At 39.0% G+C, this 15,014-nt stretch overlaps 1 protein-coding gene across 1 annotated transcript in view; it reads left to right on the top strand.

The window, feature by feature from the left end:
* Positions 1-6,747: 6,747 nt before the first annotated feature.
* Positions 6,748-15,014, top strand: part of malrd1 (MAM and LDL receptor class A domain containing 1) — a 39,581-nt gene continuing 31,314 nt past the window's right edge. Inside the window, exons 1-7 of the mRNA XM_026363693.1 lie at positions 6,748-6,925; positions 7,801-7,929; positions 8,052-8,140; positions 8,233-8,391; positions 10,715-10,811; positions 12,885-13,016; positions 13,550-13,702. Coding sequence (XP_026219478.1) covers positions 6,748-6,925; positions 7,801-7,929; positions 8,052-8,140; positions 8,233-8,391; positions 10,715-10,811; positions 12,885-13,016; positions 13,550-13,702 — 937 coding nt within the window. The remainder of the gene's footprint in view (positions 6,926-7,800; positions 7,930-8,051; positions 8,141-8,232; positions 8,392-10,714; positions 10,812-12,884; positions 13,017-13,549; positions 13,703-15,014) is intronic.

The following is a 15,014-nucleotide window of genomic DNA, read 5'->3' as shown; positions in this document are numbered from 1 at the left end:
AGGGTTGTTGTGAAGTGAAGTGAAGCAGGGCTGCCACTAAAAGTTTAAGTAACAGAATATGACCTGTATTTGGCTGCACCAGGGATTAATCTGGTTTTAACACATCAGTTCATCAAAAAAAATTATGAACAGCTGTTTTTCAAATGTACTCCAGCCCAGTGGACTGCATTTTACAATTACTGAAATAGATCCGCAATTGGCTCTTAAGAACAAGACAATATTTTGCAGAGTTAATATTTGGTCATCAAAATCAAGTGTTACATGTTGTAGCTCATTACTGATAGTGCCTTTGGAAAGGAGCCAGACAAGAAAGTGATATATTAACTTTAACAAATGAAAAGCAACTCGACCCTGGTCGAGGGCAGCAGCCAGGTTGTAGAAAATATGACACCGTAATGTAATGTTTAGAGAGGCCTGCAGGAAACCGGCGTTTGACTCCAGAGTTGGGTGGTTGCCATTGTTATCGTAACTACGAGAATTTATGTGCACGATGTACATCACTGCTGTATGTATAACGAAAAAGTATGTTAGACCAGCCTCGGTTTTGTTGTCACTTCATGAGACGCCAGGCACCATTTTATTGGTGTAATTTCATTAGGCACCTGTCATGGTTGCGTTCTTTCAACTCTTGTACAGGTTGTATGACAGGGTAGGAAAAAATGTCACACATGGTCGTTTAAGTTGGAGAAACCGTTGAAAAGAGAGTGTCCTATCAAAAATCTTGCACCTTTTAAAACTCCCTGTGCACATCAGACTGTTCCTGGAAGAGTAGACTGCCTCCCTTAAATCATCCGAAGCAGAAAACTCTTATACAAAGCAATGGAACTAATTGTATTCAACATGTTCCTCCACTTTGTTGTTCACTTTTGATTGTAAATATAAGGTGCAGGAAATGAAGGGGTGGAATATCCATTATTCTATATTTGGAGTAAATCAGTTAGAAGAGTCTTCTTACAAAGTGTACGTCAGTGCTTAGACTGATTACACTTCACTTCGGTGCAATCAGTCTATACTTTGTTGGTCCGACAAAAAAGAAAAAAGTAGCTAACCCATATTTTTAACACTTTTATAAATGTGCAGCTGTGCCCTTCACATTTAACATCTGAGAGCCACCACCATTCTTTAAAGTACACAAAGGCCAGACCTTGTTAGTCTATGTACTGTAAACCAGTGGTGAATTCATTTGAAAGGTGATGGGAATGGGATTTAACTGTTCATCTCCAGTTTTCTCTGTTGTCACCATCTGTGAAATCATAGATGAATGTTGTGAAGGTTTAAAAATAAACTTTTCAAAGTGCAGGTCAGGCGAACATGAACATGAGGTACTCTATGAGATTGTAGTCTGAACCAGGAGGAGATCCAGTGCTCATTTGCTCAACATTTTGGTAGGGCAGTCATCTACAAACCTCAGGATTGAATCCTTGATGCCAAATATGCAGCTGTCTGACCACAAGAATCACCCCAAGGGGATTTATAAAATTTCAATTATCATCATTAATAGGATTTCAACATAGCAGCTGTGAACCAGCATCAATCCTCTGTCCAGCAGAGATACAGACAGACGGACATCACCCTGATGTCATCTCATTATTCACACACACACACACACGGTCACACATAAATTCATACGTGGCCGTAAGGGTCAAGAATTGTGATCATCCATTCATCCGTTATGTCGTCCAGACGTGCACTCTCCACACATGAAGGCACTTGACGCCCAGTGGATTCGATTGTGTCTCCTTTATAATAAATACGCTGCCGCAGTTCAGTTTTAAAAGCCTGTTAATTCAGATCAGATACAATAATTAAAAACGGATCTTCTCCTTCTCCATAACAAACCTTTCCTCTCTTAGTCATTAATCAAGCTGTAATTATTCATGTGATTACCTTGACGGCTAATGACCAAAGGGGGAAAAGGACTGGGTCATAATCTGATGTATTATTTAGAAACACTGTCATCTGGAGCTGCTCATTCATGTCAAGTGAATTATTAATTAGCTATGGTATTGTGTGGGGTTGATTTGTTCAATTATAGCAGTGCTAGAATTCAACATTGATTGAGGTGCTGTGCTTGTACAGATTTAAGCTAATACTTTATGTTTGCCTCTAAACTATACATTTAGAGGAAAGTATTTCATTTTTTACACCACTATCTTTGTTTGACAGCTGTATAAATGGCTCCACAGTAAAGAAAATAATTAAAATGATAAACCTTTTATGCACAAATAAAATGTGCATGATACATTAATGAAGCCAAATTATGTTATGCCACATCCTCTTCCTCTTCTTCTGCAAAGGTATAATTAGTAAACAACTGATTGTCTCCACTAATCTACTAATTCAGTCATAGTGAATGGAAATATGCAATCAGTCAGTTTGGTCACAAACAGGAACAGGATTTATTGATTCATATAAGACAGTGTTTTCTGCTCTCATCACAGCAGCCCTCACATTCTCTATGATAGATTTCTCTTATTTAATTCTTCTACAGTGCTGTGTTTTGACCTGTGTTTTGCTCATGAATGTGCATTAAATCACAAGTATCCATAAGCTGTAAGAGAGAAGTATACATGCACAATTTAAAATGAACAAGGTGAGGAAATAATATCTGTTGAAAACATGCCACAATGCTCTGGGTGCACCGGTGGCATCTGTTGCAATCATTTGCATTTAACAGATTTTGCCAAAATCCAATTAGAATTAAAGGTCCACTTCATGAGAGTGTCGTGAAGTGATGCAAGAGTGCAGTCTAACATGTGTCCAACTTGAAACAAACAATTTGCACTTATCCTAACAAGAATCTGCTTCACAAATGGTAAAAAATGAAGAGGAAACAGAGCAAGATGGGCGGGAAATACCAGAAAACAAAAGGTGCGGCACAGTAGGTTCATCAACTCACAGTTCTCAGGCTCCCTGTTATTTGTCCCACTTAATCAAAGGTGCCACTGTCAATATTAATTAACTCCCCGAGGTCTACTACTGATGTCTCGACTGATCGAATTGAATAATGAAACAGAAACCCTATTTGAAAATTTGCAACATCTGATCCATTAGTGCAGTCCAGGGTCTTTCTGCTGTAACATTAATAACATATAACCCATAACAATAACTCTTTACTGGCACATTAACATACATTGAATCAAAATATAAATACCTTCATGCTACTTAAAGAGCATTTTGTGTTGTTTCTATACAAGTCATGTACCCACATGCAATTTATTTTGCAGTACTTCTACTTGTGCTTAAGTAGAAGTACCAGCTACTTTCTACACAACTGAATTCATGTTAACATGACATGTAAGGTATGCATTTAAAAATAAAACTAAATAGTTGTCTGCAGGTGCATCTGGTTGTTGGCTGATAGTAGTTCCAGCTATAAAAAGATGTCTGGCGCCCTGTACGTTACCTTTTAATTACATTTTTCTGATCTTTTGGCAAAGTGCCTCTTGAATACTGACTGAGGTGGAAGCATTGTGGCAGGAGAAGGATCTGGCAAATTGGATGCATAAGACTCAGGTGTTTAATGCATTCTGAGTCTCTGGCTCGTGCTTCTCTTATTAAGCTCATTTATTGGCTGCAAGGTGCACAATCACACGTCACGGGGCACTGAAGGGTCTTCCTCCACACTGTGCCGAATGGAGGAGCTGAGTAAAGCATCTCCTACAGGTGCACGGATAAGATTAAAGCTCAGCTGTTATGATCTCTCGACTCAGCAGTGAATCAGTGGTTTCAGGTTGGAGGAGAAGGAACAGGTGCTGTATATTACCACAGCTTGACTGTGATTGTGAAAGCAGATTGGCTGCATTCAAAATGGGGCGCAAATGTTCTTTGCTGTCAATATGTTCTAATTAACAAACTGTCGAAAGGCGCCGTGGTAGGAAAAAAGCAATTATGAAGACAGATGACGAGGCAGCACAGGTTAACTTTAACTCTGCTGTAGAGCTACATGTCGACTCGTATAAAAATACTGTCTCACGCAGAATCTTCAACAGTCTTTTGTGGGAAGTTGATTTTATTGTTTCTACTTCAGCCTCTGTCTTTACTGCAGCACATTCGTGGTGTTCTCTTTCACACAGTCGGTCTGTGTTTTTCTTTTCTTTATTCCTTAGCTACAGTAATGGAATTGTTAACATCACATCGCCATCACAGGTTAGGTGCTAGTGTGTGAAGGTAACTCCCACTCTCCATTACGCAGATGAAACATCATCTCTGGGGGCAGAAATTTCAGGTCAAAGACAATCACTCCGGTTACAAACAGGAACACAATTTAATCATCTTTATTTTAGTATGTACAAGAGTGTGGGTGTGAAACAGATTAGTTCAAATCTTTGATAAATGTCTGCCGGGCCCTCAATGATAGATTTGTCCTGTTTAAGTCTTTTATGGCTGTGCTGTGGTTTGACCTGCGCTTTGCTCATGAAGGTGAATTAAATCACAGGAGTTCTTAAGAATTCAAAAGCTGTAAGAGGGAGCAGGTAGAAAATACATGCACAGACACGAATGAACAAGGTGAGCTGATCTGAGGAAGGAGGTTGAAAAAAATGTCACTTTTTTTTTTTACTTGCAGCGTGCACTCTGAGCCGTGATAGATAGCTCTGCTGGTTGGGGGCACCACGTTTTTCTAGGCCAAAATATCTCCACAACTATTGAACAGGTTGTCTAGAAATTGTGTACAGACAGTCAAGGCACCAAGAGGAAGAATCCTTCAGAATCATGGGCGTTTCTGAATTTCCTTTGGTGTTACCCTGAGAGTTCACCTTGCTGCTCTTAAGTGAGATGTGTCCATCGCTGCAACATTTGCTGCAGACATTCTTGTTCCTGTTGAGACCAACTGTAATTTTCATCTAGAAAGATCGGCCGCTTCAGACTTTGATAGCTTGACAAACTACTTTTTTTAATAGTTCATCTGTCTTTGAGTGGAAAATGTACTATGGGAGGATGGATCCATTATATTACATTAATTTAAATGACCCGTGACAGAAGATTTAATCTAAATTAGATTTTGCATGGTTATTGTTTCTGCTAAAGTCCAGGTTTGGGGGAGCAGGTCTTATCCCCACAGTGCGTTTAGCTCAAAGCTAAAATTCTTCAAAGTTATTCAAAGTGACTACTTACGGTTTAATGTTTAAAAACGTGTTGCTGTTTGTACTGTGTGAACAACCACTTCCAATAGAGGTCAATGTGGACAATCTTTTCCTTGTTCCTTTGGTCCTTCACTCCCCATGGAGCTGTAGAGTTCGCTTTTTCCCTCAAGGTTAATTGCATTTGAACTACACAGGCTCATGTACTGCTTTACTGTTCGTCTGTTTTAAGGTCCTGTCTTTATTGATTGCTGTGAAATGAAATTAGGTTTCACAGTAAAGTGGGGCTGAGTCCTGTTGGACACAGTTAATGATCTTCTTATAGCAGTTCATATTCCCAACTTCAGCTTTTTTTTTCTCTCTGGTCATGTGTTCAATTCCTCTTCTTGTAAAAAAATGCAAATAAAATGTAGAGCACAGGACAAACGTACACTTGTACAATCACAATCACAGGCAACTATTGAAATGCAACTTTATCTTTAGCCATCTTTCACCATTTCTGTGATTAAAGTGACTAACCTTAACAGTACTTTGTGTTTAGTGCTAATAAGCAAATGGTAAAATGCTAAAGTGAGTGAAGAGCAGTGCTGTGCCTGAGTACAGTCTCACAGCTGCAGACTCTTTGTCTTGTTTCCCTTTGATTACTGTATTTGAACTGAAGGGGCTCAGCACAGACGTACTGCAGTATATTGTCTGTTCGCTTGCACTAATTCAAATCCTACTAACTGAAGCCCAACGGCTTCTTCAACACAGGATGTTGTTCTTGAGGGCAACTAAAGAAGTTCAACATGCCAAAAGCAGCGCTGATCCAGTTTCACACTGCCATCGCAGAGCCATCCTCACGTCCAGCGATGTGTGGCACGGTGCAGGAACCAGCTCAGCCTGGCTGCTCACTCTTTGAAGTGCTTCCCTCAGGAAAAAGACAGAGATCCACACACACACACACACACACACACACACAAAAAAAAAACTGTTACCTTCCCTGAACTGTCACTTTCACATGTTATAGTGTTTGAGTGTATAGACACATTTTTTTCTATGTTTGCATATCTGAATCCTGATTCGAGGGCTTTAGCAGGATGTGAACAGGATTAATATTTCCTGCAAGAGTTCAGCTCTTTAGAGATTTTCTAATTCATTTTTTGAATGAAACAGTGTTTTAATTAGTGCGCTTTAGAGGTGTTTTCAGACCTGGTACAGGGTCAGAGTAGCTGTTATCTCCTGTTTAGATAGCTGAGATAAGTTACACTAAGTTAGAAGAATCTAACCACTGGTTGCTTCATACTCACCAAACACTGGGACCCAACTTGTCATTTAACTCTCAGCTAGAACACAGATGACCATATTTCTCCAAACCTAATTATAGACTCTGGCCTAACACATCGAAAGAAAACGACTTTCTTTAGTGACATGAGTTCCTGTGAGATATACAGGAACAAATAAAGGAGCAAAGTGATCTTATTGAGTAACATCCATAAAAGCCATTTATTGCCCTTCACAACATATTAACAGCTTGAACACACATACAGGATCCAATATCCAAGTGGACACAGGGAATGAAAGCGCTACTTCGGCTGGAGTTCTTTCTTATGCCTTAACAACAAAATGCTTTGCTTGGAGGTGAAAATAAGGTGTGTGAGTTAAAAGACAAACAACAACCAGGCTGATGACATTGCAGTTGGGCTCGGTGTGGCTGCTGGTGGCCTTCCATCTGCTGTTTACCCCTGAGTGTGTCGGAGTCTGTTTAACTGAGGAGTTTACCTGCGCTCTGGGATTATGTGTGCCCGAGGACTCCGTGTGTGACTTCGCTGACAACTGTGGAGATGGCAGCGATGAGAAATACTGTGAGTAGGAAGTAGTAGGAAAATCCAGCATGTTGATCCTACTGTGAATCGTATTAGGATAATGAGCAAAGAACAGTGGAGTGAAACGGAGGAGATTTGAGTAAAACAGAAAGTGATCATACCACATGTTTAATTTCTTCCTGAGAGTATTGTAGTAAGACTTGGTTGAATACCCATCACAGTAAAGTAACTACAATATTATGTTTTTGTAAAAGTACATTATTTAAATGTTAATTAGTCTTAGGTAAAATCTGTAATAATTAGTTTAGTTACCTTAGACTACTCTTAAACTATTAAGGGATATGCAGATAGATCAGTAAACAACTATTAAGTAAAATCCAAATTTAATGTTGAGTGGTTATACAGATATCAGTAGCTGTCACAACAACAACAACAACAACAACAACAAAAAAAAAAAAACCCAAAGTAAAACAACGTATATACACACATCTGAATAGAAATAACAGTGTGACAGTGGGTTGGACACATACTAAGAGTGAAAAAGGTAAAAGTAAACTAAAAGACATTGAGCTTCTGTGTGATTATTAAATTGTTTATATATGTTAAAATCATAAAGAATATAAACCAGTTCTTTGTTTCATCACCGCTGATTCTCTCTGGGGACACGACCTTTGAAAATACAACAGCATTATCACTAATGTATTTATATTTATAGCTCCTTCTTTGGCCATAAAGTCCCATTAGAATCTCTGCTTAGTTTCCTCTGAGCTCTGTTGAGCTGATAAGTCTTTCCTGTGCGTGGAGCCCACAGCTCCCCAAACACAGATTCAGGATAAAATAGGGTGAGAAACAGAAACAGAAGAGCGCGATCGAAGAAGCCATCGGTGAAAGTGTGAATGTGTTTTCTCCTAAAGGTTCAGGATATCAAATGTGCGACTTTGAGGAGGGATTTTGTGACATGATCCAGAACTCAGAGACATTATCTGAATGGACCAGAACAACGGAGGTCCAAGGACTCAACCATGATCATGCCAACAGATCAGGTGAGATGTGACACCGGCTGACCTGCTGTGTGGGACGCACTGCCCACTCTCAGACCCCAGCTTTTATTAGTTTTGTTTATATTTTCCCGGGCATGTATCCTCATACTGTTCTCCTCTTTCAGCCTATTTCCTGTCCCTTTTACCTGTTGCTGGTAACAGAACCACAGCAGACCTGAACTCTCCTGGATTCCTCTCCACTGAGAATTGTCAGGTAACATTTGCCACTGATTGGTCACGTTTAGCATAATTAAGGACAAAACAGGATGAAGATGATGATTTCTATTTTACATCTTCACTCAACAGATGAGTTTCTATCATTATGTTGGGGCGAAACGTGGAGATCTTCAGGTCCTGGTTCAGACTCTGGATCAGAGCACAGTGGTGTGGGATCACTCCAGACAACCACAGGTGGAAACGTGGCTGCGGGCAGTCATTCAGTTTTCCAGTGATCACAGTTTTCAGGTCTGTTACATTCACCAGTGACCGTAACAGAGTTTTATGTTGCTGTGTAATTTTGTAAAATACACATTATACTACAGAGTACTGGCTTACATATGTCTGTGTAGTGGTATATGTGCAGGAGACCGGGGTTCGAGTCCTTAGGCAAGACCTCCTTGCACTTACCCTGCCTTTGTCTTGTACTCTTGTAAGTTGCTTTGGATAAAAGCATCTGCTAAATGACTAAATATCATATATATATACCATATACCAATACCATAAATACTCTGTTATGAGTAAAAACACATTATTATTATTATTATTATTATTATTATTATTATTATTATTATACATTTTATATTTAAAAAAAGGTACAGCACAAATAAGCTAAAGAATGCCAAAAGTAAAAGGACTTGTTCATCACTTTACTTTTACAGTTGATAACAATGAGGCTTCTTTTCATAAATATAATAGAGTAAAAGGACAATATTTGCTGCTATAAGTCAGAGTATGGAGTAGCAGAAAATGGAAACATACATTAGTTCACAAAACTAACTCTTATTTATCTACCTTCATATAAATTAAACTACAAAACGAGCTGAAATTATTATCCATCCATTGAGAAGACTAATTAACAACAACTTTGATAAATGTTGAAGTAATTCTTTATACAAAAGTGCCAAATATTTCATGGCTCCAGCTTCTAAATATGAAGATTTCCTGCTATTCTTTTTAGTGAAACGCAGCAAATTATTGCGTATCATGGTGTAAAAAGGTTCCTTTAACCTGACGGCATCATCACGGCTAAAATAAGCTGCGCTGCAGGGTCCGTTTATGTGTAGCGAGGGGGTACTGACCCAAGTGGACCCTTCAGACACCATTTGGAGTCCTCTGAAGCCTGCTGTTTGTGTCCTTTCTGCATCCTCAGTTAGTTTTAGTAGCTTTACCATCTGCCACTGTCTAAAGCCAGTTCAGTTTCATAACATGGGGGTAAAGACATGTCAACTTTCTGCTAACTTTCACTGTCCCCTCCATTTATCCACTACTTTTCTCAAAGGCAGTTTAGTTAAAGGGGTTTTTATTTACCATGTTGACTTTGGGTCTGTTCACTTAATGATCTGCTCTTGTTCACTTAATTAAATCCTCTAGAGTTTTCTTTTCTTAATGCCTATTATGATTTCACCACTTAAAATATAATATGCATGTGTAAACACTTGGCCTATGAATCTAGAAACACATAACAGAAAATCTTTTTATGGATATTTCTGTTGAGCTGCTGCTAACAATAACACAATAAGTGATTATGTGGATAATAATTCTGCATTTTTTCCTGGAAGTGGGCGGAAACTGTCTGGATCAGATAAACACACTGGTCTGGCTGAAATGCTAAACTGCTATGTATTCTCATTGCCATGGATTACATTGCTTTTATTGCCTCAAGGTCTAGTTGCCTGTTACTACTGCCCGTTATTACTCTAACTGCTAATATGACCAATGACGAAGGGTTATAAACATCAGCTGGTGTAGATAAAGCTGTTCTGTGGACTTTGATCAGTGAATCTATGATATTACTCTGATAGCACAGTGATAGTCAGAGAAAATGTTTTAGCCATGTGGCTAAACTATTGTCATGTACACCACATGTAGTTATGAGGCAGCCACTGTCCCAGTGCTGCCCTTTTTTTTATATTTCTTACCCTGGTTTTCTCTCCTCCCCTGTGTCAGCTCTCATTCTGCCCTCTCTCTGTCACCTGCCTAACACACCTGTCTCCACTCTGCTCTCTCTTACTGGCCTCCTTGTCTGTCACTCACCCACTTAGCCCCTCCTAGTTTTCCTCTCTATTTTATACAGACGTTCATGGTTCCCAGGTGATGTATTATAATTAGTTTGGTCCTGTCTGTTTCTTCTAGATAGTTCTGCTTAAAATGTTTTAACTGTTATTGGATGCCATTACATTTTAGATGCACCACTCTAGTACCATTAAGAGGTCAAAGGTGACATATGTTTACTAGTGAGGCCAGTCACGTGCACTTAACGCACTTAACTTTACCTTTTTTTCACCTGTTTTTATATACATTGTGTAAAACACATTGGTTATAACATTGTCAAATTAGCATTGTGATTATAAGCATGATGTTGTTAGAGTTAATTACGAATATAATTAATAATAATTACATACCTCATTGATCCCCTTGTGGTGTTTTGGTGGAGTTAGATGAAATCAGTGCTGTGCCTAAGTGTAATCTCACAGAGGGACAAGGATAGTTGTTAGTATTAACCTCTGTGCCTGTATATACATTCTGGAAATGATAATTCACTTTTATTTGTTTTCCGTGTGTCTACCAGGTGGTCGTTCGCGGAGAACTTTCAGCGGACAGCGATGTCTCTGAGGTCCTGGCCATTGATGACTTATCTTTCAGTCCTGGCTGCAGGACTGTGCCTGGTACTGCTACCATTAATAACGTCTCTCTACACAGACGGGACAAGTTCAGACCCTGACATTTTGAAATATCGCCACACATAAACAGACTTCCAAAAATTTGTTTTGAATACTGATATTGGGGAGGAGACACTAAAGCATCCAGGATGGGATTTATAACGGAATAACTGAATTGTTAAAAAACTGCTTACTACACATATTGCTGTGCTGAATATAGAGCAGTCTCTGCTACTGTGCGGGTTTATTTTTGCGCTATGGTGTGCTCCCTGCAGTTCAGTGATGAATTATGATACATTTGAGCATCTTGGTTTGGGAGTCTTTGATAAAGCACGGTCCACTTGGCATTTTAGATTAGGTTTTAACATGTGGTCATGGTGATGTACAGGTTTTTAGCTGCAAGCACAAAATATACTGCCACATCTTTGCACCTGCTACTATTCTTCCAACATCTCTCTGCCTGTACAGCAAACAGGAATTCTTTATTTATTCTCTTTTCTTTCTTATCTACGCTGCAACCTGCGACCTTCAGCTTTTATAGGTCTCTTTCCTCTGTGGAGAAAAAAGGCTGGTTGTAGAGTGAGAGTCAGAATGAATGTCCCCGGCTTGACTGAGATGCCAAAGCACACAGGTTTTTCAATGTATTCTGAGTGATTCTGTTTAATGGATTTTACAGAATACAGTACATACACTCAGATCATTCCTCATTTCTTAGTCTAAGTCTTATTTTGCCTAAATGTTTAATTTGTACTGAAAGAGTCGGCACATTGTAAGCATGATGATGTTGGCATCGAGGGCCAAGCTGTGCCTGAGTACAGCTTTATGAGTCCAGCAAGTCTCTGCTCTATTATATGACTCATCTATCAATTCAATTAGTGTGTTCATGGCACCAGGTCTACCTAGACTACTGTTCTTTTGTTTTCATGAAACAATATAATTTCCTAATGTTAGTTGACATGTTGCCCTATCACCTATGTTCAGTTTTAGAGCTCAAGCTACAGCTACTAAAAGACTGAAAAAACAAACAATGAAAATGTAACCACACAGACAGGGTTTAATATTTTATAATAAGTGAGATTAGCCTGGTGTGTGTTATACAGTAGGAGAAGCAAAACATGGAGATCATTTTGATATGTGGCTCACATCAAGTATTATTAACTTCGGTCACTTACAGCGGACTCTTTTTGTCCTCATGTCCTTTATCATTCCTGCATAGCCAATCAATTTGTTGCACTGAATTATGGGGTTCACAGCATCAATTAATTTAGATTAAGTGCAGTGGCAATGAAGTATACCCATTAAATATTGGCCTAGAATTAGACAAATGCAGGGTGAAAATAAGACATGTACATATATATAGATATATACTATTAATATTATAAATCATGCTTTTTGCCTGCAAGTGTGTCTCCAGGGGTGTCTGCATGTCTGTCCATGTACTTTATTACAGTTTATCTTTGTTCCTTTTTATCAGATATTTGAGATGAGGCACTGATTTGAATTGTAACATTCCTGAACTGTGCTGATTAATAACTTTCATATTATAGCTGGAGTAAATTACTACATGTTATATGAAAGATAAAGCAAACTTTGGCAGAGAAGCCATATAAACAGGGCTGGGATGACAGATTGCATTTTAAAAGTTTTTTTTACCACAGGAATTTAAAGGCATGCTCTTTTTCCAACAGCCTAACAAAATCCCAATAATAAAATCTTTTTAAAACGCTCATCTCTGTTTGCTCATAAGCAGAATGACATTGAGCTGATTTCAAGGGATGTGGAGTCCTAGATGTAGTATTGATTAAAATACCTGAAATTCACTGTTTTATCTAATCTTTCATAACACAGCTATTGTACTCACTCCTCTCTGAATGCAGCCGAACTCATCTATAATAGTGATCTCCCATGAATGCTTTTTACTGATAATACACCATAATCAAAGTCAGCGATAACAACTGAAGCTCTGGTGGGTTGAAATCTGATTCAGATCTGGGTTATCAAAGTGCCACATGCACCTCAATGCTCTAATTCCATCAAAACTGTATTAATCTAACTTCTTTGTTTTTACCCTTATGGCAGCGAGCACTGTGCCCCTTCCTTCCATTTGCCCTCTCTCGTGGTTTGCCTGTGGCAGTGGAAAATGCATCGAAGAAAACAAAGTCTGTGACTTCACCCCAGATTGCCCCGGCGGAGAGGATGAAGCCAGCTGCCGTAAGAACCTTATTACCAAGAAACACATTTAAGTAATCCACACTGCATTTGTACATTTATTGATTTAATAGTTACATCAATCACACCACAAGGTAGAGTTGTACAGTAAAAACAGCTGGTTCCTGGATTGCTGGACTTTGATAGACAGTGTTACCTGACTCACTGTTGGATCTTGTCTATGGCTTAGATCAGCATTAAGCCTTCCTAGTTAAATCTTCTGTCCCAAAGACTAACAACTGTGTTTGAAAATGCAAGGTACATCACTAAGCACTTTGAATTTGCTAGTGCTCTGATTTATACCTCTGACTGCACAGGGCTTATGGTTAAGATAAAACATCTCTACCCATACTGGGTCCAGCTCCAGTTGACAACTTCTTGACTTTGGGAACAGCGATTTACACAGAAATCTCAGCACAGCAGTAGCTGTTTCTCGAACTTTCAGACAGTATCACACTAAAGAACAACTTTGTGCTCTTTGAAACATATTTCAGATTGTGTTTAATTGATTCCATCATTCCATTCTATCCATTCAGCCGCTGTGTGTGACTTTGAGCATGGCTCTTGTGGCTGGTATGAGCTCACCTTTGGCGATGGCTTTGACTGGGTCAGGGGCTCCTCTTTGGAGGTGCCACCGGACTATCGCGGCCAGCCACCACCTTTGGACCACTCTACAAACAGCACTGACGGTAACAACAGAACAGATACACATGTACTTTGCAGCAGCAATGCAGCAATATTTCTATTATCAGTCACTGAACTAGAAATAGAAATGTCATGATCTGATAAGATGATTTCACTGTGTCCAGGGTGTTTGGTCAGAAATAACCCACAAAATATTTTTACCTGCACATTAAATCAGTGTTTTTTGGGATGGAAAGACACTCTCTTTTTTGTGTGTTTGTGAGATAAGCACTTCATGGAGAAATGCTTTCTCAGCGACCTGAATAATGGAAAAGAAATCAACATATCCTGTACTGACTCGTCATTCACTGAAATACACTATACGATAGCTGCACTTAACACCAGTATTCTCTCATGCATTTATGCACATTACTGTATATTATGCCTCATTACATTGGTATACTGTCCTTTAAAAACTACATTTAACTCTTGGAGACATGGTTTTAACACAGACTTTTTGCAGGCTGACTCCATGCAGATCTTTTTTATTTATTTTTTTATTTTGCAGCACCATCTGTTGTTTTTGTTATGTACGTTGTGCTGTGAGAAAATGCTCTGCTGGGTTCATATTTGGAGATGGCAAACTGAAGTCTCTGTTATGTTCTGGGGAGCTTCAAGCTTTGTGAAGTGACACATATCCTGGTGGGAGCATCTGTTTAAAGATTTACAAAATGTGACTGTGACCATTCAAAGGATTATCTAGCAAGTAACAATGTGAAGGCGTGTGGTGCTCATACGGTGCTTATTTGGCAGTTAGGTACCTAATGTGAGCCAACTATCAAACCACCGCTTCATCCGATACATTAGGTAGAAAGGATTGATGCTGTTTTAACCCGCTTTGTTTTTGTCTGTCACATAAACAAGTAGAAATAAGTTTTGTCAGCTGTTAGCTAGCTGTACTGACAGCTGTATGATACAATCATAGACATCACAACACAGTTGGGACAGTTCTTTCTTTTCATTATTTACATTTCAACCTACCTGTGCACAGTATTCGCCAGTCTAAAAGTCTTTATTTTTAATTTATATAAAAGTGCACGTCTCTTATTACCATATACCATCATGGATTGATGAGTGAGATGAAATGATCTTTTGCACATCACTGCTGCACCAAGCTGCTATCAGCAGTCCGGCTGTTGGCAAACAAGCCTTGCAATTGTCCTTTGACCTGCCTCCTCAACAAGGCACTGTTTCCTTGGCGACTGCAGACAACAAGATATGTTTTGTTTATCTTAATATACACCCGACGCTTATTGAGCACAAATATCCCAGAGGGAGAGGTATTTCTCTGTAGATAAATTTGACCTATCTGGCAAC

Source organism: Anabas testudineus, chromosome 2 (assembly GCF_900324465.2).
Source record: "Anabas testudineus chromosome 2, fAnaTes1.2, whole genome shotgun sequence".
NCBI lineage: Eukaryota > Metazoa > Chordata > Actinopteri > Anabantiformes > Anabantidae > Anabas > Anabas testudineus.
The sequence above is the reverse complement of the archived record's forward strand: the minus strand, read 5'-3'. Positions and strand labels throughout refer to the sequence as shown.